Source organism: Balaenoptera musculus, chromosome 7, assembly GCF_009873245.2.
Source record: "Balaenoptera musculus isolate JJ_BM4_2016_0621 chromosome 7, mBalMus1.pri.v3, whole genome shotgun sequence".
Lineage (NCBI taxonomy): Eukaryota > Metazoa > Chordata > Mammalia > Artiodactyla > Balaenopteridae > Balaenoptera > Balaenoptera musculus.
Window position 1 is genome coordinate 88,268,746 of NC_045791.1, and position 27,394 is coordinate 88,296,139.

The 27,394-nt window shown below is 34.4% G+C and overlaps 1 protein-coding gene across 4 annotated transcripts in view; it reads right to left on the reverse strand.

The window, feature by feature from the left end:
* ERBB4 (erb-b2 receptor tyrosine kinase 4) overlaps positions 1 to 27,394 on the reverse strand; it is a 1,123,927-nt gene that overhangs the window by 511,305 nt on the left and 585,228 nt on the right. For all 4 annotated transcript variants that reach the window (XM_036858278.1, XM_036858280.1, XM_036858279.1 and 1 more), the window contains exon 3: positions 9,367 to 9,553. In XM_036858278.1, coding sequence (XP_036714173.1) covers positions 9,367 to 9,553 — 187 coding nt within the window. The remainder of the gene's footprint in view (positions 1 to 9,366; positions 9,554 to 27,394) is intronic.

The following is a 27,394-nucleotide window of genomic DNA, read 5'->3' on the forward strand; positions in this document are numbered from 1 at the left end:
TTACCATTACAAGAACAGCTATTGTGCTATGATTCAGAAAATAATAAGAGGTTTGTTGTATCTCTATTTTCTTTATATATTATTAATTTATCAATTCTAAAATGCATACAATTTTCATATTTAATATTGCTAAGATCTCGATTTTTCATACCATCTTTTACATTTATGCTGGGAGTTTACTTTTTCTTTTTTTTAGTGTGGTGTGCAAACAATGGCCAAAAATATATTTTCACAATTGATAATGACTTAGATTTGATGAAATATCATAGTTACCTATTTGATAAAATATTTCATAGAAGAGTTTCTTTTGTTATTTATTAAATAAATATTATGTAACAAAGAGAAACTTTCAACATAAACTGGAACATCCTAAAGATATGCGCATTGTCTGTGCCAGAAATAATTCTCAGCAGACTTTTCAATATAGTTTCTTAGCTGTAAAAGTCATTATAATCTCCTAGTCCTTAACTTTTTCGATGAAGTTATTTAAGAAATAGACATAGGGACCTACTTATAACTAGATGCTTACACTGTGGAAACTGAAAGGGAGAATAAAAATCTCATTTATAAAAAGTCAGATTTCTGACAAACAGAAATCTAAAGTCATAATAACTAGCAGTTTAAAGCATATTAAGAAGCAAAGCATGACATCCAGAACCCAGCTTACTCAAATATAATCTGGTTAGGTCCTAAATCACAAATAACACCTTTTATAATTTACAATTTGATTATGTAAGTCAAACATGCTGTCAATGGTTGAAAAAATAGACTGTTTCTATTATTTGGACCAAAAGCATTCTTCTTCTCAAATAATAATGAATGACATTTATTTCAGGAACTGCATTTAATGCTATATGTAGTTTATAATTCAACTTTCACAACTGTCTTACAAACTAAGTGTTCTCATTACACTCATTTGAAGAGGAAATCAAGGCTGAAAACATTGAATCACTTGCCTCAAAAAAGGATTTCAATGGAGGAGGTCTGGATTCAGAGCCTGTGCTCTGATTCTCCATGCTTGTAAATTTAATTGCCTCCTGCGTTGGGTTCAGTAAAATATGCTGTCCTTTAATGCTTCACTATCTAATATGATTGCCACTAACCACATTTGGCTATTTAAATTTAAATAAACTACATTAGATAAAATTAAAAATTAATTTCCTTCATCGCACTAGCCACCTTTCAAGTTCTCGGTAGTCACATTTGGCTAATGGCTACTCAATTATGCAGCACAGACTGAATGTTTCTATCATCACAGAAAGTTCTGTTGGACAGTGCTGCTTTAGAAGGTAAAACAGATTAAAATGAAGGCACTTAACGCCACAGAGATGCTTGACCAAAAAATAATAATATAATAATTGGGGAAAATACATTCCCAATGCTTTCACATTGCAGTTGGTGGGTAAATATTTGTCAGAAATATAATATTTACTGAGAGAAGACAGGTAGAGATAATTTGGAATAGCTCATGTCTCAGTACAATGTCTTGAATATACAAGTGGAAGAAAACAAAGCTAACAAATATTTGAATTGACATCACTTTCCAAAAGAATCCTTAACTTTTACCAGTAAAATGGAGTCTATTAATAAACATTTGAGTTATGGCTAAGAGTTCAGTAACTTCGAGTTTTAAAAAGCTGTAGTAGAATGGCAGTAGCTATGAAATTAGTTAATAGATCTGATACTTTAAAATCAAATCCAGTATTTATCGTATTGTCATTTTATGTGTTTGCTTGTATTTTATTGTCAACTTACCACCATTTCCCATGCATACATTCATGATGTATTCAAGTATTATACAACAGTTAAAATCAGGAAGTTCTTTCTAAAACACAACCTTCATGTCTGCTGTTTAAAGTTTGGATTGTTTATGTTTACAGCCATTTTAATATTTCGCTGACTATGGCCTCACCTAGAGAAATTGTCCTAAACATTTCTTAGCAATGGCACAATATGAAGAGATGAAAAATAGGTCTATATTCTAGAATAAGGTGCCCTTATTAGCCACAACACTTTAAGCCTCATTTCCGAGATGTAAAATTACAATAAAGATACTTTCCAGGTCGGTATCAAGGAGCTGTGTGTGAAACAAAGAAAAGGAACCTTGAAAGCATTTTGTAAAGTTGAAACTCCATGACAATATGGGAAATTATCAGTATCATGCCTTTGGTAAACATGGGAGGAGAACAACATGTAGCCTCATTTCTTATCTCTGGCTGAGAGTTTCAGGGTCTGCCAAACTTGGGGCTGCCTCCTCTAACTAAACTTGTCAAAGACTCCACACGTTCTTTATTCCCGCTCAAATACATTTGCAGGCTATCCCCAAATATCACTTACACTGCTTCTCGAGTTCTGATGTGCCATGAAGCAATGCTTCTGGCCCCAATGTTGTTTGGTGACTGGGAGTGATGCAGAGAATTTGCCAACTCTTTTCAGTTGAGTATCTGCACGCCTGGCAAAGCTAATGTCCTGGGGTAAAAATGAGGTAGCTATTCTGATATCTTTACTTTTTTTCTCAGAGTGAAATCACAGACTTATGGTGATAACAAATCAATTTCTCTTACTACATTTAAGACCCTGAGGAGCAAAGATTTTCCTCCATTCTCTAAAGTCATAAGCAAACAAGCATGGTTTCTCAACAAATGAGCTTTAATAAGGGAATTTGTTGACCTTACATGTTTTCTTAGAATATATATGCTTTCTCTTAGGGAGGGGAACATACAGATCTTGGTGTATCTTAGAGACAAGAAAGAATAATGACAGGGGTTTAAAGTCTCAAGCAGGGACTTTTTCTGAGAGACTCCCATAATGCTAGTTTTTCCCCAAATTTTTCCTAAGGATGCTATAGGGATGAAAAAGAATGTAGCTCACAGAATGGGACATTTTCAGGAACACTGAATGGGATATAAATCAAGGGGGGTGCTTTTTATGGACTGAGTAGATTTTCTTAGTACTAGTGATTGAAAACATGATGACTAGTGGAGAAAAAATGGTTCTGTTCCCTGAAAATCCCTCTTCCCATGTCTCATTTCTCCAGTAACAACCTCCCCTCTGATCAGTCATATAGCAGAAGGAGATATTCCCATTTTACCTTCATTCAATTTCATAAATTCACTCATCAGTTCTCTAAAGCTGAGAATGAGTGCTAGAAATTTGCTGAAATGGTCACACTATCTGATCCCATATTTATAACATTTTCTTTCCACTATATTTCTGTTTTACTTATACACATAAACATATTGTTATTGTTTTCCTTTTTCTAGTTAATACACACTGTTTGATATGACAAGCAAACAATTCTTTAAAAAATACTGATTAGAGTATCAGTTTTAGAAATTGCGGACCTGATCTAAAAATTGACACCTTCATAAGAATGCGCCACTCTTCGCTGATTTCATCTGACTCACAGCATTCTCACTATAGGTTAGTTTTGATCAAATCATTTTCCAAGTAATTTACCTTAAGCTAGGAGTATTCTTGGAATCATTTTTTTTTTTCCTGCAGATATCACAATATGCTGAGTGCTTCTTCTTATGTAAATATTGGTAGTACTTTTGTCAAACATCGTATTTAACAGCAATCCCTGAACTAGGCTGGTTGAAGCCACTCATACATTACTAAGACCTTTCACAGAGCTGCTGAAGAATGCTTAGAGACTCTAGTGTCGGTAACAGAACTTAGAATGAATATGTCTCTTGTCTAGGTCAAGACAAATGTCAGGGCCAATGAAGGGTGAAACATGATGATGGGAATTTGAAATGAAGGGCTAGGGCAACAGGTGCTTGGGGTGAGACACTGAAAGACTAGAGAGAAGAGCTGTGAAGTACTGAAGGCAGCAATCATACTGAAAGTAGACAGAGAAAAGCCTCAGGCTTCTCACTGCCGAGGAAGAGAGCTTATACTTAAAGTAATTTCAAAGTGGTATCAGAAGAAATGCTGAAATTTGGAGCATCTTTTTGTCTAAACAAATCACTTGTCAAAGCCCCAATGAAGCAACAGGAACCTATTTGAATATGCAGAAACAGGTACAATTGTTTTGTCAGTGTGTTGACACAAAGGAAAGCTAAAAACAAAACAATAAGAGAACTAAGGTTTCCTAAGCATCCTCTGTGTGAAAGGTACAGTGGTTGACAAGTTCCCTGCTTTATTTTGTTAGTGCCTATAACTAACACTGTGAGGTGGAATTTTCCTCTCGGTTTTAACAATGAAGAATCTAAATCTCCGTGAGACGTGGACTCTTAAGTGATGATATGACATTTAAACAGAGATTTTTCTGATTCCACATCCATGTTCTTTGACATACACTGAGTCAGTTACAGGTGGCCTGTCTATTTCAAAATTAGATTATTTATTTGACCATTACAAATAATGCCAAAGGGGGTTAAGAAATTTAAACATTAAAGGATGCTGCATTACTTTGGTGAACTATTTTACTTAATAGCCTTTGCATACTTGAAGGCAGACATTCAGATGTAATGCTCAGATGTGACACTGTTCAACTGTTACATCAATTCAGCTGTTGTATCTCCTAGACTAAGCATTTAACTTTACTTTGAGTCTGTCAGAATTCAGTAAATTTAATACACACTTATTATTGTGGGCTCTCAAAATAACTTAAGCATTTTATATTTTGCTTACTTTTTCTTGTCCACATCTCAAATAATCTAACTGAGGTGACACAGTTAACCAAACAATTAGAATAGCCATAATATATTAAAGGCATTAATACATGAATCTGTAGGTCTAAAACTATGTAGCACATTTGGCTAACACTTGGAAAATATAAACTGTGTATTTGTATCATCCTAAATTTCACCCATTCAAAAGATATATTCTCATAATTCATAAGGTGAAAATTCAAATATTCTTCAATGTGAAATTTGTTAAGAAAAATGAACATATTCCTGTATTAAATTTGTACCGGACTTCCCTGGTGGCGCAGTGGTTAAGATCCGCCTGCCAACGTCAGGGGACAAGGGTTCGATCCCTGGTCCAGGAAGATCCCACATGCCGCAGAGCAACTAAGCCTGTGCGCCACAACTACTGAGCCCGCGTGCTGCAACTACTGAAGCCCGCACGCCTAGAGCCTGGCTCCACAACAAGAGAAGCCACTGCAATGAGAAACCCGCGCACTGCAACAAAGAGTAGCCCCCGCTCGCTGCAACTAGAGAAAGCCCGAGCGCAGCAACGAAGACCCAACACAGCCAAAAATAAATAAATAAATAATAAATAAAAATATTTGTACCTGGCTTATCATCATTATAAATAGGATATGTATACTAGAATATATATAAGTACACAGATACTTCTCAAAGATTCCTTCATATCTACAATATAATATATAGATGAAATTGTATAATATTGTCCACCATTACTAACAGATGAAGTAATTTTATAAATTATAAAAGGGAAAAATAATAGTGTTTTTTACGTTCCTTATAATGAAATAACCTTTATATTTTGGCCAGAAAGGTGACTAAACAAGTAGGAGCTCATCAACTTAAGGTTGTAAGTATATTATATTAAATGTTGGTTTGAATTTCGAAAAGGAATATTTGGCTAAGAAGGAGCTGGTAAAAAAATTATTAGAACAACATCACTGGGAATGATTAATAAGAACAACAGCCACATGCAAGTGACCTTAAAAGAGGAAGTAATAATGAATTCTGTCCAGCTCTGTCCTCTGATGCAGCAGTGTCATTCCCAGTGGCCTCGAGGTGATTATATGCCTGAAAAGACACACTGATGGAAGTATGTTCTCTCTCTTGACCAGAAAAGGATGACCCAGTGTTAACAGGGCACCTAGAGCTTGCCGTGACAAGTTCCTTATTCCCTTTTGGATTGTGTGGCATATCCTTAGTCTAGGGACCTGCCTCTTCTCCACTCTGCCCCACCTCACCCATAATGAACCAGGGAAATGTGAGTGGCAGCAGTAAGACAAGTCTTTCTGGAAAATATGTTTAAGTATGTTTCTTGTCTTTGGGCACATCCAAAATAAAAGTGGTATCTAAGTGAGATCTGTAGCAATGTTTATAGTCCAAGGAATAGCTTTTGGTGAGCATCAAGTTAAGTTAGTAAGAATGGGTAAAGTGGTGAGTTAATTTATATATGTGTAAGTGGTAACCAACCATTAACCGTTATATATGACAGTCTTCATGTTAACCAAACATCCCTTTTACACAAAGATAGAGTTTGCAGGAGGCATACATACTGTTATAAAGGCATACTAGTCTAAAGTCAACACAGCAAAAAAAGGTTTCAGGGGAAACACAATATGTATACATCAAAAAGCTTTAAAATCTCCATCTCAAAATTATTTTTTACAACACTAGTATTTGTTATTTATCTTGCTGAAAGTGCTCAAAAGGAAAATTTTGCTTAAAAGGAAAATTCTCAATAAATTACTATTGTCCTTGTAATGGTTTACCATTACGTAAAGTTGGTGTTAGACAAAATGGTAATATGGAAGAAATTTTATTCCCAGCATCTTTCTTATTTCCAAACTCTTTTATACCCACGTTTCCATCCAGGCTGCTAGTGTATTCTTTGCATTCTCACACAAGTCGAGAGTATATTTCTTGTCATTCAATCAAAAACTTATCTGTTCTCTGTACCATTCCTTCTCTTCCTTCCAGGAGATAATAAATGAATGAAAATTATTTGGATTGAGTAAGTGTGAAGAGATTAACTAGATATTTTGCTACCATTTCTTGGTATCTTTAATTAATTAGAACATTGTTTCTCAAACTTTAATAGTCATCAGAATCATTGGAGGGATCCTTAAAATTGGTGGGTCGCATCCCCAGAATTTCTCACCCATTAGTGCGCAGGTGAGGCCCAAGAATCTGCATTTCTAGAACAAGTACCCAGGTGATGCTGATGTTGCTGGCCCCTTAAGAACTGAGTTAAAAATTTAATTCACTACTGTAGTTAGGCAGTGAGGTATGTGACTACTCAGCAGGTTTTCTATTTCCCCTCATATTCCACAAGGTAAGTCTAAACTTAAGGTTAGCCCTGGTAGCCCTACTCTTAATATTTCAATAACATTAAATTAAAAAAGAAAAAAAAGTTTACCAATTTTCTTTGGATAGCCCATCAACAAACAAAATAAAACAAAAATCTTTCACAACACGAAAACAATCTCACCTAAAGTGAACTCCAATGCTTGCTTGCTACTTTAATCAGGTTACCTAGAACACTGAACTCTTTAAGATATTATTGTAGAGCAAACTTTATCCCCAATTCTTCTTTGATGAAGAGCTGAACAGTTATATGTCTCCTGTCCTTCCTCGTACATTCTTACACACAAACACAGTTGTGCTTACTGTATAACTTCTGATTTTCAAAATTGGAGTTACACTCTTGATCTTATTACCTAAAATACGATCAGTGATTCTAGATTATCTCTAGGAATAATGTTGGCATGTAATTGTCAACCATGTAATACATATATTAAAATACCTGGAAATTTTCCAAATTGTCTAAATTTTCCACCAGTTATTTTACTATACTTTTCATTAATTCATATTCAAAAAAGGAATTAATAACTCTTGAACAAATACATATATTTTTCTAAATACTCAAATCATTCTTTTATTCATTTATTAATTACCCATCTCTACTGCTGCACAGGAAAATATAAGGTTTTTTGGCAGCTTAGGGAATAATAATATTTTTTAAATAATAGTGTTATATTTTGATATGAAACAAATCAAACAACTGTCACAATCATAAGTAAGATGTGGTGTAAGCTCACTCAATAGACAAGGTATGTTTAAATGTGGCATAATTTGACAAAATAACTCCTTATTAATTTTTTAATAGTATTGATGTTAAATGTGGAAATAAATAAGAGAACTCTTTAAAGACTAATTTTCTGTGTGAAAAGATTCTTCAAATAGCACATATTTTGGAATAACATAATTTAAGTATCATAAAAATTTGAAAATAAATTTATTCAATTTTTCTTTAATATAATCAGAGGAAAATCATGAAGAAAACACAATGCTTCCTAGGCAAGTTTTAACTAGATCATGTTATTTTTAGATTCCTAATTTCAATCATTCAATTTTTCTCTATCTGTTCCATTTCCAAAAATCTTCCTCCTATCATTATTTCCATGCAAGTAGCAATTTAGTCAAATATCCTGCTCTTCAGTAAGAAGACTATCTTTGAAAGAAAAAAAGGTAAAAATGTTGATGAAGGAATCTATAAATTCTGAGCAATTTGCATTTACCATTATGTCATCAATTCTATAGCAATCATGTTCAAAATAAATAACATAATCAACACTCCTTCCTTCATCCAAAATATCCCAATTTTAGCTCATGTCTGGGTAACTATGAAGCTACTTCTAACTTAAAATTATATATTTTATGTCCACTGTAAATAAAAGAAGCATATAATTTTAATAACCTGACAATATTAATCTTATCTGTTTCTTAATATTTTAAGGCAATACTTCTAAAATATTTCAGATTCCAATATCAAGAAACATCACCACTGTGTGGACTCAAACACACACAAAGTCAATAGATATTTTGATGCAAAATATATAGATCATATTAATTTAGATTAAATTAATAGTTCAAACTCCTTTCTCCCACTGTGATATAATTACTAATTCGTGCACTTTGGTTACAGGCACATATGGCAAAATTCACAATTAGAATCCCTGTACCAAAACTCTGAACTATATGAATTGAAAAGATATCAATGGGATTGCAAGGACCAGCTTACAAAACAAATTCCCGCAAAGTGTTTTTTGTAGCAAGATGATAATTTAAGTTGTTAGGAATTACCTATTTCCAATCTTAGGGGGAAAAAATCACTGATGATATTAAAGCATTCTGAGAAAAAATTACTAATGGCATTTAGTGAGTTATTCAATAAAAGAAATCAAAACTGGATTAATACATTAGATATGTTTTTCAAAAATAAGAGATTATATACAAGAAGCTAGATTAGTGGAACTAGATATAATGGTTTGTGTATTTACTGAGCTGTAACGAAAGTGAGAGTTAGGGTATTATTGCAGAGATTTGATGATATGGTCCACTGTTCACCTAAGACCACCAAACATAGCATTCTTAAACCTGCTTCATATCTCAGTTTTCAGTCACTGAGCATTTCCTTCGAGCATACTTCTGTTCAGCTGAGATACAGTCAGACTGCATTTACAATATCTGTACATAAAACAAGGGCATCGCAGGGCATCGTTTCTCATAAAATGAATAAATAGTATATATTTCAATGCTTTATAATATTCCTCAATGTAATACACACTGGAGAAACCATACACCCATATGTGTGTATCTATTATATTGATAATAAGAGTACATTGGCTATTTTATATATTTTCCTTACCAGTCAAGTTCTTCAATCCAAGTTCTTGAAGTCCAAAGTTTCCATCTTTTCTGTAGTTTAAAAATATTGCCAAGGCATATCGATCTTCATAAAGTTTTGTCCCACGAATAATGCGTAAATTCTCCAGAGGCAGATAGCGAAACTGATTAAGAGCCACCAACACGTAGCCTGTGACTTCTCTTATAGACTGAAAAGACACAAACAATTGCCTGTGTTAAATAATTAAAAACTGTTTGTCAGTATGTTTATGTAGTCATTTAGATAAAAATGAGTTATTTAATTCTAATTTTCAGCTTTTAATCGAATACACTAATTTCCACATTATACTATAAATAATTGCCTTGACACACAAGATCACAAGAGTTAGAATATCATTTGAAGAATTAGTTGTATTTTTTTAAAAGTCATGAATGTGCTTATAGTAAAAAGAATGAATTTTATTGTATGAAGCATTCTTCATATCTGAGATCTGAATATAATGAAAGGAATAAAGATCTCATTCTCCGACAGACTAAAATGAGGTAAGAACACATAACCATCAATCAAACTTTATATTTAAAAAAAAACAAATTGGTAAGCTTATCACAAATAAAACAAAGATGCATTAGTTTGTAGACTGTAGACTGTGGGACACATTTCAAGCTGCTATATTAGTGTTTAAATCTATAGTTATCAAAGAACAATTGCCTTATACATCTCTGGCAAATATATGCATATATATATATATAAATATGCATTAGATACTGATTATGGTTTCTAATTTGATTACAACCACAATTTTTATTTTGACTGTTTATTGTTTAAATGTAGTTGTCTATAATATAAGTTAATTACTTAAAGGTTTGTGAGACATTTTAAAGCAAAAAAAAGTCACAAAAAAGGCTTCAGGCTTCATCTAAAGCTATAGTTTTTAGTAAAATGCAAATAACGACAGTAATGGATATACATCTTATTCTTTTAATTAATCATAATTCAAAAGTGCTCAAATATTTGATATTATTTAATGTCAATTTCATGCTATTTTAGATCTCTTAATTTCAGATGTCCCAATGCTCAGTCCTTGGTCCTCTCTTCTATCTACTCTTCCCCCCTTGTCTTACCCAATTTTAAGGTTGATGATCTCCAAACTTTTACCTCCAAACTCTCTCCTAAACTCCAGACTCACAACCAAGCCTACTCTGCATCTTCACTTGGATGCCTCATAGGCTTCTCAGATACACCTTCCCAAGACTGAACATCTATCTTCCTTCCCCATCCTGCCAACAGTCTTGGTCATCTTAGCTGATGTCAATCCATCCTTCCTGTTATTCAGGCCAAAGTCTTGGGATCATTCTTGACTTCCCTTTCCCACACCAAATGCAATTCATCCCATTTGCTCTATCTTTAAAAGGATTAGCAATTCAACCACTTAGGGCATCCACTGGTATCCTCTGAGCCACCATCATTCTTCATCAAGATTACTGTAACGGGTCTCCCTGTTTCTACTCTTGATCCCTTTTGGTGTATTCTCAGTTAAGGCTAGCCCTGATGTTTTTAAAACATAGATCAAATCATGACACTTCAATTCTTAAAACTGAAATGCCTCCCAAATCACTCAGAGTAATAGTCAAAGTCCTTTCAAGGATGAGTCAAAACCTATATCTGTGTTGTCCAGTAGAGCAACCACTAATCATATGTGGCTACTGAACAACTGAAATGTAGCTAGTATGAACTGAGATGTGTTGTCGCTGTAAAATACACTCTGGATTTCAAAGATTGCATGTTGAAATGAAAACATTTTAGATAAACTGATTTTTACTAGATGCATTATTAAAGTTGATTTTTACCTGTTTCTTTGTACCTTTTTTGTGGCTACATGAAAATTTTTAATTACATTTTTATGGCTCTCATTGTATTTCTCCTGGACGGTGCTACACTGTATGATCTGGTCATCGTTCTTTTTCTGACTTCTCTTTTTAACTCTACACCTTGCTCACTCTTTCCAGATTTGCTGGTCTCTTTGTTGTTCTTTCAACATGCTGAGCATGGTCCTACCTCGAGGTGCTCACTGTACTTTTAAGGGCCTGAGCTTCTTTCCCTCTTGTTATCTTCTTGGCTGATTTCCTCACTGCCTTCAAGTTTTTGCTCAAATCTACCTTCTCAGTTGAGGCCAAGCCTGACCGATCTATTTAACATGGCAACCCTCCCATCTTTCCTTCCTCTAATTTTTATTGTTTCTACAGTACTTCTCACACTCTAACATACTATATAGTTTATATATTTACTACATTTAGTATTTATAGTCTTTTTCTCTATTTCCCAGAATACAAGCACTATAAGGGCAAACATTTTAATTTGTTCACTCATGTTTCCCAGGGGACCAGAACAGTGCTAGTACTTAGTAAGAAACCAACAACTGTTTGCTGAACACTCTGGCTCTTCTCTGGCCATACCTTCACCACTAGGTAGTCTACGGAGTCCAGAGGAGTACCCATCCGCAGCCTGCAATGCCCTCTTCTAGACAGATCATGCGCCAAACCCCTGTGAACCCAGAATTCCATTCCTCAAAAGCCACACCCCCCCCCCGAGTACAGGGCCTGTAATATCATCTTTCCCAGTTCTGTTCTGTCCCCCAGACCACAGACTGTGCCACCAATTTGCATACAGTTAAGAAAGATGGGTGGTCCAGGTGCAGATGTTTAAGGGGAGAGTGTATGGATCCTGGATGTGTGGACTAGAGTGACCATTCACTTGTGTGCAAGACCTCTCACAAAACTGGATAGAACTAGGTGAAGGAGGGGCTGCAAGCTGGAGGCCATCTCTCTCTATGCCACCATATTCCTGAGGAGTCCAAAAATACTAGCATTTCACTTGGATTTCCAGGTTGTTATAAAGATATATCCATCAAAATGGGAGGATAGAACTTATTTTATTGAATAACATTTGCTTGATTTATAATAAATAATAAGCCCCACAATATGTAGGCCTCCACGTATACTCTTGTCCCAGGTCCATAATTCTTAAGGATAAACGTGCTACCACTCATCATCGTGATGAGTAGAATGCTAATAGAGCAAAGGTGGCAACAAAGAGGCAAGGGACACATGAAACTACTCATGTCTGGCATCGAATTGGGAACTCTATGTCACAACGAGAATTCTTGAGACACTGAGCATTTTGGATGGAAGAGATGAATGCTCTGGGGAATGGGAAGAGGGGTTAAAGATCAGCAGTGGCATGCATTGTTTGCATGCTACAATTTGTTTTAAAATCACACTTGCCTGGAATAGTGGAGCCCTAGAGCCCTACAAGTTCTCCTTCAACCACTGTTTCAATGATTGAGCTGTTATCCCTTTGAGTTCTTAAAAGAGAGATCATAAACACTTTCTAACATCATTTGGTCTAAAAAGTAAAATTATTTCATTCATTATAAAAATAATTTATTTTTTGGCTTGTATATAATTATTATCAGCTGCTCTAGGTTACAATAATAGCACTATAATAAATGTTGGGGCAGAGAATATATTATCAATCCTTTGTCTAAAACATATTATAACATCCATCATTCTTCCTAACAAACTCACCATTAGCTCTAACTTCACCTAAGAAGTGGATCTTTTTAACAAAAACTGTAAAAATCTATTGGCTTATCTTAGGATAGAAGGTCACATTGATGGGATTATCAGAGAAAACACAGGTGAAGCACACTCAGGAAAATGAAGAGGTTTATGAGCAAAGACAATGTCAGTAGGCAATTCTGCAGTGTTTATTAGAGGGATAAATTCTTTTTAGCTATTAATTGATAAAGATGCACTATTTGGCATGGCTTTTGGACCACACATTAGCAGAGGCTACAAATAACCTGCAAATAACGAAGCCTTTAGTATAAAAAGTGTTATGGATATAAGCCAAGAACAATGGTGAAAATATAGAGAAAAATCAACTAATCATAGAAGAGGATGCTCCAAGTGCCCTTAGCTACATGAGAAAGTAAAATATAACTAAGAACATCTTTGTTTTCACATAGTATTTAATGTATAAATATTTGAATTAATTGCATTGTAAAATGTATGTACTCCTCATTCCAGAGTGTGCATTACAGTATTCTTAGAAACATTTTTGTTATCTTCATAAAAGGTCAGGTTAATAGCAACAGCTACTCCCTTGTCCAGATTCTGGGACTGGAGGGATTTACTGTTTTAATTGAGATTCTTGTGTCTAAAATGAGTCTCCTTCATTATCCATTCTGCTTATTTATTACCCTCTGGTCTTGCAAAATAATTCATGCAACTTAACCATTAGCTTAACAAATAATCCTTTTGCAGTGGGAACTCTGGGCATCATGATGTGTTAATGCTGAGAAAGCATATGTTCAAACCATTTTGAACAAAGCCGCCCATGAGTAGGTGATATGTAATTCATTCATGATGAATTATTTGCTAATAATGATGGTGAAGATCCTATTCACTCATCCCCCATACCACTAACTCCTACACAGCAAATAATGTAAATATTAAGAGGAAAAAGATTATAGCAAATCCCTCAACCCAAGATTTATATCTGGAGGGGCTCATGGAATCAAAGAATTTTTAAAGAATTATGGGAGATGAATATAAAATTCTTATATTTAAAAGCCACAAATATGCCTTGACTTTGTCCTCCTAAGTTTTCTGTTTTCTGGAATTCAGAGCCACATTCTTGTAGGTACTCTTAAAACCTTTCTGGGAACAAATATCTTGAAACATCTCAATGGGAAACTCCACTGCAGATAACATGAGTTACCAGGCATACTGATTGCAAATAAAATTACAGGAAGCAACTTGGTAATGGCAGGATTGCTTAATAATGAAAAAGGGTCAGTAACATGCTTATGAGTTAATATCGGCAGGTCACTAAGAAATCTGGGTAAAAAGTCAAGAGATACCTAACGGTCAATTAAGCTTACAATGTCTGATAAGGTCACATAATCATGTTAGTTATCCATTGTTCCTTTCTTTTCAGCCATTAGAAAGAATGTGAGCAGCACAAGACTTTTAAATGTCTCAAAAATTTTTATAAAAATAAAAACAAGTTTCAAGCATATGGACTTATCTGTGGAAAGTATAATGGTAAGAAATGTGGGCTCAACTGCCAGGCAAAGCCAGGCTATGCTTTCTAACTCTGTGGTCTTGATCAAGATGTTTATCCTCTCTGATCCTCAGTTTCTTCATCTTTAAAAAATAAATAGCAATACCTCTCTTGTAAAGGTGTTATAAGGATTAGAAGATATAAGACAAATGTCTGTAAGAGTTCAGCAACTACTAGCTATTACAAACGCTGTTATCTCTATTAATAGCCAAGGCAGATGAACTATCGGTGGACAATCGGAGTTGAAGACAAAAATATTTATAACATAAGAACCATTGCTTTTAACCTCTTTGTTGTGTGACCTTCAGTATGTTTATATTTTGACTCTTCAACTTGCAATTTATTCCTAAATTATCGAATTGATTTCTTATATTGTTTCTGTGTATGTTATAGCCCTTAGTACAGACCCTGGCACTGAAAAGAGATTCAATAATGACTGTTGAATTGAAAAGGAGAATGCAACACTTAAGGTCTTTTTAGATATTGTTTTCCATTGAAAATGATTTTATGAACGTTCTGATAATAACAAAACGTTCTTTGAACAACACAATCATGACTTGTGTCCAAGGACCACAGTGGTAAGTAGAAATCATCAGAATGCACCAGAAAGGAGAAAACCCTGGCTCTGGTTCTGGTTCAGTATGGTTAGTCCCAGGAAACTGCCTATTTTGTCAGATGAAGACTGAATACCCACCTACAGACATATCTCTCCTTGTGGTGCAAGCTGCTGCTGACTAAAACTGATTGATTTCCATTGTCAATGTATGCTTCCACAGCTACTTTGTTCAAGGAGTGAATACCATTGACGATCATTAAACTTTTAAATGCTTCAAAACTCTTCTAATCCAAGGGACAATTTGTTGTCCATGGCATTTGATGATGGAAATCAAAAGAAATGGGAAAACGAAAGAAATCTGACCAACTTCTCATACCATATTAGCAATAAACTTAGAAAAAAATGCATGGTTTGTTCTGAAGGACAGAAATTCATAACCATTTTTCCCACATAATATTTTAAGAAAAAAATGTTAAATCTGCAGTTATAAACTTCCCAGTATTTTCAGTGGGTGCCATTCAGCTAAAGATTAGAAGAGATTGTACTGCTGCACTGGGCTTTCCATCTACCTTCAGATCATTCCAGAAAAATCAGTCTTTATTATTTCTAAATCTCTACTGCATTTCACAACTCTTATAACCACTGTTCATTTTTTTTGTATTTGAAACAATTCTCTTATTCTTTAATTACAGTTGATTTTCTCTAATTTTGTACTTAGTGGGAATAGCGAATAGTTCCTTAAATGTTCCTTCATGTACCTTAAGATTCAACTGATTGCAGTACCTCACAATTTCTGAATATTTAATCAGTGTTTAGGGACAATTTTACACATATTAAAATCAACAATACATTCTTGGCTAAATGTGTAAAACACTGTTTTCTAGATTTTTTCCTACTCAAATTATACATCAATTCCTTGTTATTTTTCTTTAATATAGGCACCTTTGAAAATGTACCTATTTACTTTTGTCAAGACTTTCTGTAGCAAGTCAAAATAGTTCTGAATTCCTAACTTCTACTCCAGTGCCTTATGCACTCATACCCAATTAGGTATTATCCACAAGTAATACTAACATATTCCATTAGTCAAGATATCCACAAATATAATAGTGATTACTTATGATCAGTAGACTTGAATTAAATAAATCTGTAGTATCACAGAGAATAGTGGGGAGCAGAGAACTATGGGAGTGGGGGATTGGGAGAAAAACCCCTCTGCTCATAATGACTGCAGAATTTATGTGTTCTCTGATGGTGACAAATGTAGTAACAAATTGTAGCCTCTCTGACAGTAAGGCTTTCCATTAAGTTTCCCTAGGCAATTAATTTCTGTCTCTGCCCTTACAGCAAGTCTGGGAATTTCTAAAGCAGAGAATATTCTTAACTATGATAAGATATTAAGAAATTTACCACAAAAAAATTAGTAAGCATATAGCAACCATTACATATTCCTGTTGCATAGAGATAGAAATTGACTGTCAAATATCTAACTCACATGTGAAACCTCCAAACATTATAGTGTATTTGGCTTTAGAATCTTGTTTTCAGTTTTCCCACTTTCCTTAAAAATCCAATGATTAGACCATACTGGCAAGCAGGAGCTCAAAGTCTGATCTAATTAGATTTGGGAAAATAGAGTAATGCAAAATGTCAGGTACCTGACTGTGGTAGATTTAAATTCATGCTCATTTTACACAGCATGAAATAACACTCAAGGGACAGAGAATCTAATCCAGTTCTTCCCAGCAAAACTGCAATCTCTCAGCTATTACCAGCCAGTCTCTTATGTGCTAGTACTGCTACGACCCCTACTCTCTAAGAAATCTACAGGCTATTCATTCATCACTGGCCACCTAGCCAGCTTTCAACTCATGACTTCCTTGCAGTGAATGCCATAGTTTCCATTGAAAAGAGAACTACTTATCTCACCTCTTTCAAAGTAATCATCTTTTTTCTTTGTCCTCTATATCTTTCTTAGCTGGCCAGAGGGTTCTTAATAGTCCCCCTTCAGATCTACATTCCCAATTGGTCCTTCATCTCCTGACCTTATCTCTGCTATACTGCCATATCATAGACATTTTACACTAGAATTAGATTGTACAAATTAAATTGGGAGCTTTTGTAAATCCATTTACATAATCACACACAAATCTCAATTTTGTGTCTATATTTCAAAAAGAAAATCTGTACTGTTAAAATTTCCATTATCTGCAATTTAAAAATATTTTTTCCCATGTGTTTATACAGGTTGGATTATATTTTTAAACCTCAATTCCAAATTGACATTTTAATAGTCTTTTATAATTATCTAAAATATAGTATTGAGATTTAGTGTTTCTGGATCAAGATGGTGAAGTAGGAAAATCCTGAGTTCACCTCCTTCCATGGACACACCAAAGCTACAACTATATACACAACAATTATCCCTCAAAAAAACCTGAAGGCTAGCAGAACAGGTTTTCTACAACTAAAGATATAAAGAAAAGGACACACACTAAGATGGGTAGGAGGGGCAGAGATGCGGTCTGATTAGAACTCTCACTGTTGGTGTGGCCATGCACAAGTAGTGGGATATCACAACCATGAAGGTCCCCCTGAGGAGCAAGGAGGCTGAGCCCATAAGGCTCCCCAGGCTGTGGAGCCTGCACTGGGAAGACTCCATAACATCTGGCTTTAAAAACCAGCAGACCTTACATCTGAAAGAGCAGGAGGGCTGTGGGAAACTGAGACTCTACTCTTGAAGGGATTGCACATACACACCATGGCAAACTAAAACCAAAATCCTACAACAGATACACAAAAAATAAATTAAAAGAAATGCAAATACAGCACTAATGAGAGTCCGCAAATCACAAAGGAATAGGACAAGAGAAGAACAAAGGAACAGAGGAGAACTATTAAAACAATCAGAAAACAATTAACAAAATGGCATTAAGTATACTTATCAATAATTATGTTAAGTATAAATAGACTAAATGCCCCAATCAAAAGACATAGGGTGGCTGAATGAAGAAAAGAACAAAACAAACAACCCCCCCCAACAAAAAATACAGTACCCATATATGTGCTGCCTATACAAAACTCACTTCAGATCAAAATATACATACACACAGACTAAAAGTGAAAGGATGGAAAAAAGATATCCCATGCAAAGGAAAACAGAAATAAACCTAGAATAACAATATTTCAATTAGACAAAATACAACTTAAAACAAAGACTGTGACAAGAGACAAAGAAAGACATTACAAAATGATAAAAGGCTCAATCTAACAAGAGGTATAACACTTGTAAATACTTATGCACCCAACACAGGAGCACCTAAATACATAAAGCAAATATTAACAGACATAAAGAGAGATATTGGTAGTAATAAAATAATAGTAGGGCTGACCTACATCAATGGATAAATTATTCAGACAGAAAATCAGTAAGGAAACATTGGTCTTAATTGACACATTAGATCATATAGACTTAATAGGTATATATAGAACATTCCACCCCATAACAGAAGAATAAACATTACTTTCAACTGAACATGAAACATTCTCCAGGATAGATCACATGTTAGGCAGCTAAGCAACCCTCTTTAAATTTAAGATTGAAATCATATCAAGCATCTTTTCCAACCACAACAGTATGGAACTAGAAAGCAATTACAAGATAAAATAATGGAAAAAAACACAAACACATGAAGGCTAAACAACATACTACTAAACAACCGTGGGACAATGAAGACATCAAAGAGGAGATTTTAAAAAATACGTTGAGACAAATGAAAATGAAAACACAACATTCCAATATTTATGGAACACAACAAAAGCAGTTCTAAGAGGAATAGCCAAAGCAATCTTGAGAATAAAGAACAAAGCTGAAGGTATCATGGTCCCTGCCTTCAGACTATACTACAAATCTATAGTCATTAAAACAATATTGTCCTGGCACAAAAACAGACATATAGATCAATGGTACAGACTAGAGAGCCCAGAAATAAACCCATACGTCTATGGTCAATTAATTTACGACAAAGGAGGCAAGAATATAAAATGGAAAAAAGACAGTCTCTTCAGTAAGTGGTGGTTGTAAAACTGAACTACATGTAAAAGAATGAAATTAGATAATTTTCTCACACCATATACAAAAACGAACTCAAAATGGATTAAAGACCTAAATATAAGACCGGAAACCATAAAACTCCTAGAGGAAATCATAGGCAGAATATAAATCTCTGACATAAATAATAGCAATAATTTTTTGGGTCTGTCTCCTAAGGCAAAGTAAACCAAAGCAAAAATAAACAAATGGGACCTAATTAAACTTAAAATCTTTTGCAAATAAAAGGACACCATAAACAAAACAAAAAGACAACGTAGGTTGAATGGGAGAAAATATTTGCAAATGGTATCATCGATAAGAGGTTAATATCCAAAATATTTAATCAGCTCATACAACTCAATATCTAAAAAACAAACAGCTCAATTAAAATAAAACAATATGGTAGAACACCTGAACAGACATTTTTCCAAAGAAGAGATACAAATGGCCAATAGGCACATGAAAATATGTTCAACATTGCTAATCATCAGAGAAATGCAAATCAAAACAACAGTGAGATATCATCTCACACCTGTCAGAATGACTCTAATCAAAAAGTCTATAAATAACAAATGCTGGCAGGATGTGGAGAAAAGGGAACCCTTGAACACTGTTGGGAGGTATGTAAATTGGTACAGCTGCTATGGAAAACAGTATGGAGGTTCCTCAAAAAAGTAAAAATAGAATTACCATAAGATCAAGCAGTTCCACTCCCGGGTATATACCTGAAGAAAACACAAACACTAATTTGAAAAGATACAGGCACCCCAACGTTCATAGCAGGACTATTTACAATAGCCAAGATATGGAAGCAACCTAAGTGTCCATCAACAGATGAATGGATAAAGAACATGTGGTATATATGGAATATTACTCATTCATAAAAAAGAATAAAATTTGCTATTTGCAACAACATGGATGGACCTAGAGGGTATTGTGCTAAATGAAATACATCAGACAGAGTAAAACAAATACTGTATGTTATCAGTTATACATAGAATCTAAAAAAACCCAAATGAATGAATATAACAAAACAGAAGCACACTCACAGATTTAGAGAACAAACTACCGGTTACCAGTGGGGAGTGGGAAAGGGGGAGGGGAAAGATAGGAATAGGGGATTAAGAGGCACAAGCTGCTATGTATAAAATAAATGTTACAATAATACAGCACAGGGAATATAGCAAATATTTTATAATAACTTTAAATGGAGTATAATCTATTAAAAATATTGAGTCACTATGTTGTACACATGAAACTAATATTAGTAAATTAACTATACTTCAATTAAAAAAATACTGTTTGTCAGCACTTTCATACATCTGAGACTACACATGAATCAAAGTACTGTAATATTTATTTATATTGTATGTGTGATGTGTATGTCCCTCCATAGAGAACCAAACTGGTTAGGGCAATGCGGCCCAATGTTTAAATTTGGGTGCTGCTATCTGACAGATTTTAGTTTGACTCTTGTCCCCATTAATTATTGACCTTGCACAAGTTAGTTAATCTTAATTTCTCTTCTGAAATACAGGACAAATTTCTGCTAAATGCTTAAAAGTTGAAGATCTTCAAAAGATGATCAATGTCCTCATCATATTATTGCTAGTTCAATTATACAAAAGTTATAAATATTTTGTGTAGTTTAGGAATGTGCACAAATAATATGCAAGCAAATATACGTCTGATATTAAAGTTGATTAATTAAACAATTGGTGCTACACAGTGCATAAAGTTGTGGGCTCCAGTAAGACTGCCTGTACGGTCTGAATTAAGACCCCTCAAATCTATATGTTGAAGACCTAACTCCCGGTATATTAGAATGTGATCGTATTGGAGTATGGTCTTTAAAAAGGTAATTAAATTAAAGTGAGGTCATTAGGGTGGCCCTAATCCAATCACTGGTATCCTTATATGAATAGAAATTTAGGACACAGACACACATGTAGGTAAGAATATGGGAAAAGACATAAAGAGAAGACAGTCATCTATAAGCCAATGAGAAAACCAGAAAAAAACAGCCCGGCTGGCAACTTGATCACAGATTTCTAGCCCCCAAAACAGTGAAAAAATAAATTTCTGTTTAAGCCACCGTCTGTGGTACTTTGTTATGGCAGCTCTAGCAAACTAACACACTGCCTAAATTCACATTCTAGCATTTAGCAGTGTTATACTGTGTAAATTATTTATCCTTCTGTGCCTCATTTTCTTTATCTGTAAACTAGTGATATTAAGTTCCCAAATTCCCAGATTATTTTGAGACGTAAATCCCTGTAAATTGCTTAAGAAAAGGCCTGGCTTATTGTAGGCTCTCAGTATTAGCTGCCATTGTTTCTACTGAATACAGAATCTTTTGTCTTCTTTAACATGCTGCCTCTGTTGCACAGCATATATTAAACTCTGGTTCTCTATTTCTAAAGGAATAACTATGTATTACCAAAGTTTAGATGAGAGAAATGCTTGATACCATTTCAATCTACAATTGAGTTACAATACAGTTTTACTTATGAGGTTTTTTTTAAATGTGATTTTTCCCCTCTCAAAATGTAAAGGAGGAATATGGGCCTTCATGAAATGACATGAAAATAGTTGGCTCTCTCGAAAAGCATCTGGGAAATGGCCTTTGAGAATTCAGAAGTTAAAGGTGACTGCTTTTGTGACTGGTCTGTTGTTATTTTTAAATGAAAAGGGTGAGCAATTCCAGAAATAGTAGAGCCAAAGTATCAGGCTTGAATTTGACAAGACTGCCAATATACACTTTAATAACTGTGTAAATATTTGCCTGTAAAAACAGAAAACAAAAAGCTTAACTTATAAAGAACAAATACTTGCTTGAGTCATCTCTTCCAATGACAACAAGGTCTTATGTTACTTACAATGTTCTTAATATTCACTTCAAACAAACACAGCAGGTATTCTATAGATATCTGTAGGTACAGTAAGGACTACAGACATGATATGAACTGAGATCAGGGGTCTTGAGACTAGGTACTAAAATGCTTTTCTTATTTAGTATCCTTTTGCAAGTCAAAACTTCCTAAGTGGGTATTAACTATTCCTGATAATTATATTAATTCATATTTATTCAGTGTTTTCTGTATGTGAAACATTTTTATAGGACTTATACCATTTCCTGGTCACATCAACTCTTTAAGTACTATTATCTCCATTTTACAGATGAAGAAACTAGAGTTAAATAATATGCCCAAAGGAACATAGACAAAAAAAGTGAATAAGGAAATATTAAAAACAACAACAAAGATTTGTCTTATTCCAGAGCTCCAAAATCCCAGTCATTTTAGATATAGCCTTCAAAAAAGAAATACACCTTCTTTTCAAATTTTTTGGAGCAATTTCAGATTCTGGGTCTGGAGCAAGAACTTTATAAGATGACTTGAAACATCGCATTATACCAGGTAGTGAGGATGTTATCACAAATTACTATGACCAGGTCAAAAGGGTTTAAGAACCAATTGAAAGAGATCCTTCCCAGCTACTGACTGGGGAATTTGAATTCCAAAAATGATAATAATAATAGCAAATGATTAAGTTCCATGAAACACGTTTAAATCTATGAGATCATAATAATATTAAATTAAACTAATTAGTCACCTTTGGACAGTAAAATATAAGTTGTAACACTGGGTAACCAAATACTAGATTTAAGGCATGTATTTATAAAGTATTGCAACTAATGAATAAGAAAAAAGTCAAAATGAGTTAATAATCAGTATTGGTTTATTAACTGTAAAACATATACCATACTAATATAAGATGTTAACAATAGTGGAAACTGAGTGAAATCTATATGGAAACTCTCTGTACTTTCTTTACAACTTACCTACGCATCTAAAACTTCTAAAAATAAAATTTATTTTAAAAATTAGAGCACTATCGCTCTGATTTTTTTTGGGGGGAGTGGGAATTAATGGTTCTAGGTATTTAACATCAGTGGCTGGTCACTGCAAATGATATCACAGTAATAGAGAAGATTAATAGGAGGCAATTCTGTATGGTTCATCTGCATGGTTTATATCAGCTTTTGTTCCAGACTACCTTTTCAAGGACGTCTGTAGCAAACAGCAATGGAATATAATGATAGTTTTCCCCCCCAGGGCAGAGGGCAAATTTGTTAGCAGCCCTCTTTTTTATTTTTTAATGGGGGTATAGTTGCTTTACAATGTTGTGTTAGTTTCTGCTGTACAATGAAGTGAATCAATTATATGTATACATATATCTGCCCTCCCTCTTGGATCTCCCTCCCTCCCCCACCCCCATCCCACCCATCTACGTCACCACACAGCACTGAGCTGAGCTCCCTGTGTTATACAGCAGGTTCCCACTAGCTATCTATTTTACACGTGGTAGTGTATATAGATTGAAATTTCCTATGCTCAGAGTTCCTCCACTGTGACACAAATCCATTTTGTGTACAATATCTACCTGTGCCCACTTCCCAATCACACCTATGGGAACTGCCCCAGGAGAGAGGGGAAACAATGTAAACAAGAACTGATGCTGACTGCTGTGCCATAGAGTCTCAAGTCCTTTGCCAACACAAGTGCCAGGCTAAATCGTTAGCTTGCAAGCAGGTTAAAACCTCAAAACCCTTGACAGTTCTCATAACAACCAGTCATTCTGTGCCTCTAGCTGAATACACCACCACCTATGGTTTCACCAAAGGCATTGAACATGAATGTGATGAAGTCTCTGGATCCAGCTGCTGATTTGGAGGAACTAGAGAGGGCAGAAGAACATGTTGAACTCTATCATGAATAAGCAATAAAAAAACCCAGGTTCTAGAAAATTCTACAGAAAAAAATCATCCAGGCTTGAATGAATAAATTATAAGGGATGGGGAAGGGAAGAGGAACCTCTAATTAAACGTCTTAAATTTAAAAAAAAATTACAAAATCAAACAATAATGTCTAGGGTTGCACACTTCGGTGATTATAAAGAAACGCAAGAAAGCAATTTTATAAAAGTAAGGATGGTGGTTACTTTTGTAGAGAAATGGGTTTGAGACTGGGATGAGGCACATTGTTGAGTTCCTGGGGGTGGCTAGCAAAGTTCTATTTCTTGATGTAGACTAACAGTTACAAGAGTGTATGCCTTTATAAATTCCTGAAACTAGTTTTTGTTTTGTGAAGTTTTCAGTATTTGCATTGTATTTGTAACATAACGGTTATAAAAAGATGTTCTTTGATGGTAAACACAAGGAAGCACACAAAGGTGTCTCTTTATGTCTACATATTTTACCACTTGATATCTGAAATTTAGGAATCAAGCAATTTCAGATTGCATGATATTCCTTGCTATCAAATCCTCTCTATTCAGACTCAGGAACTGAATATGTTAGTAAGGCACGGTTGTACAATCTAGGCAGAAAGAATAACATGTCTTATGGCAAAGTGCCTCGAGACAGTCTGGTGTGTTCACAGGTCTAAAAGTCCCAAACTGAAAATGAGGCCAGGAGGACAGGAGATCCAATTGGAAATAAGGTAATGTAGGAATTCCAAATTTTATCTTCCAGGCAGTAGGGTTTTAATGGCACTGTCTACAGGAATGAGGCTGTGATTTGTTTTGTAGAATTATCTGCCTGGTTTCAGTGTAAAAATGGGGTAGGATGATGAGAGGCTGGTAGAGAGAGAAAAGTAAGGAAATTCTTGCCAAGCAAGAGATGTTGGTGGCAGTGAATACAGAATAGCTGGGGATGAGATTCCAGCCATCTTTCTGAGGTGGAATAACAAATACTTCAGTGACTAACTGGATATGGGGATTAAGGAAGAAAATAAAACAGGAAATTACTTCAGTTCTTTTTAGCTTGGGTGATTTAGTAGATGGAGCTATCATTAACTGGGTTAAAGAACAAATTTGTGAATATGTGAACGTTTGGTTTTCTGAAGCTAAATTTACATATTCTCCTTTGCAAATTCTTTTAAATGATATTATCATCTGCATATCTATTAAATTTGATATATTTTTCTGTTTGTTTTTTAACTTAAAAATAAATTATGCTAGCACCTGTGATTTAATATATATTTATGGTTGTCAGTTTTTATTATTCCTGTATAGATATAAAACAGTGATTCTCAAGGCTTTTGCTCCCCATGGGACATTTGGCAATGTCTGGAGACATTAATAGTGGTCACACTTGGAGTGGGCTGGCATTTTGTGAGGAGAGATCTGGGTTGCCAATAAATATCATATATGCACAGGACAACCCTTGTCCACTCCCAAAAAATAATCTTCAGATCCAAACTGTCAATCGTACTAAGACTGAAAAACCTTGCTACAGATTTATTAATTTGGGGCAACTGTTTAATTTTATTGCTTGTAGGTTTTCTGAAAGTAGTGAAAATTAATAGTGTTCACTAGTGTACTGTTAACCTGATCCATAAAATGCATATACATTATGAAGAAGATTTACATGGATATTCTTATAATAATGTCTATCTTCTTAACCTAAAGTTATCTTTATACATATCTAAAAATACAAGCAGGTAGAAAAATAGGTATATAATAGCTATACAGATAGACTGACAGATGGCTGCATGGATGATGGATGGATGGATAAATAAATATCTATTCATATGGGTAAAGTATACAAAAATAAATGTTTTTCTTTTTCTTTTTTCACCTCATAACCTAATTTATCAGTAGTAAATCTTTCTATATTATTTTTTTTTCATTCACTGTTAAAAAAGCTTGCCTAATGCAACTCAGGGACATTAAGGCTAAGATGTTATATTTAGAAACAAATTTATAAACAAAATCACCTATTTTCTTAATAGACATAATTCTCCTTTCTCTCTGAGAAGGTATCTTTTGCTACAAAAATTATATTTTGTAGTCTCCAGGCTATACTCAGTACCCTCAGTTACTCAGTAACTAACAAATATAAAAAAAACCCCAAAACACAGTAATGTCTTCTTGTTAGGAACACATGAAAAATGAACAGTCTCCTGCTAACTTCTTACATGTGTGGCAGACAAAATATTTATTATCATCTTTTTAGTTATTCTCTTTTATTTTATTCCCTTTAAGCCAGTAAATAAAGATATATGGTGTTTTTCTCTTCTGAGTTAACTTCATCACCTTCCACTTAGGGAAAGATTTATTAACCACACTAGGCTTGAGCAGTGGTGGCCAACACTGGATTACACTCGCAAGTGTGGCTACCTGTGCACGATATGCTCATTAACACTAGAGACGTCGATATCTTTTCCATCTCCTAGAGAATGAATGTGGATACTGACTCATTCCAATCACTGTCTTCTTTATCCATACACCAGCATCATCACAGCACTAATATTTCATATGCACATTAGAACTTATAAAGCCCTTCAACATAAATATCACCTTGAACCTTCAATCGGCAACCTCTGAAACAAATCACTAAATTTCAAAAGATATTTTTAGAATTATTTTAAACTCTAAAATGTGTTGAGGCTTTAAGTTCATGAACTATAAGAATCTTAGAAAGGAACTGATATTAATAAAATTACGTCATAGGTGACATTTAACACTTCTAAATGACACCACTGGAAAACATTTCACCTCCCTTTCCTAAAACTTGCTCTTTTAATCCTACACTAATTTCCTAAAGCAGTCCCCAATCCTAATATCTGATGCAATCTCTACTAGCTGACACATGGATATAAAACTTATAAAATATTCATGCTAAGGTCTGTTTAGCTGACACAGTTACCTCAAATCCCTTGTAGGAAGTGTCAATGTAAAAAAAGATGGATAAAACAAATTAGGTCCTGGGGATTAAGTTTCTGCAGAAGGACATTTTCCTACTGCTCAAATTCACTTCTGCTGCTATTATTCACAACACTACAACTACTACCATTACTACCACTCTTATAATTGATTACTTTTACGAGCACCTACTATATAACTGGCACTGTCCTTGATGCTTTTACATAGAATATCAATTTTAATTATTATTATCCCCGTCTTACCTTTCTTTTAAAGACATGTCTAGTTTGATGTGTTCAATTATACCACAATTCCACCACATAGACTGTCAGCTATACTGCACAAACACAAGGCCACTGCTGATTACCTAATTTTTATAATTAATTGTTCCTGCATTACCACAAAATAATTTATTGACACTGACATGCCATGAAAAGGGAAAAGACAATGGGGACAGTGTATGAAAACATTTTGTGCATCAAGGGTTCTATTGCAAATATTGTTATGTGTTCTGACATTAGACCAATATCCTCAGTATTTTACCAAAAAAATCTGATAAAGAT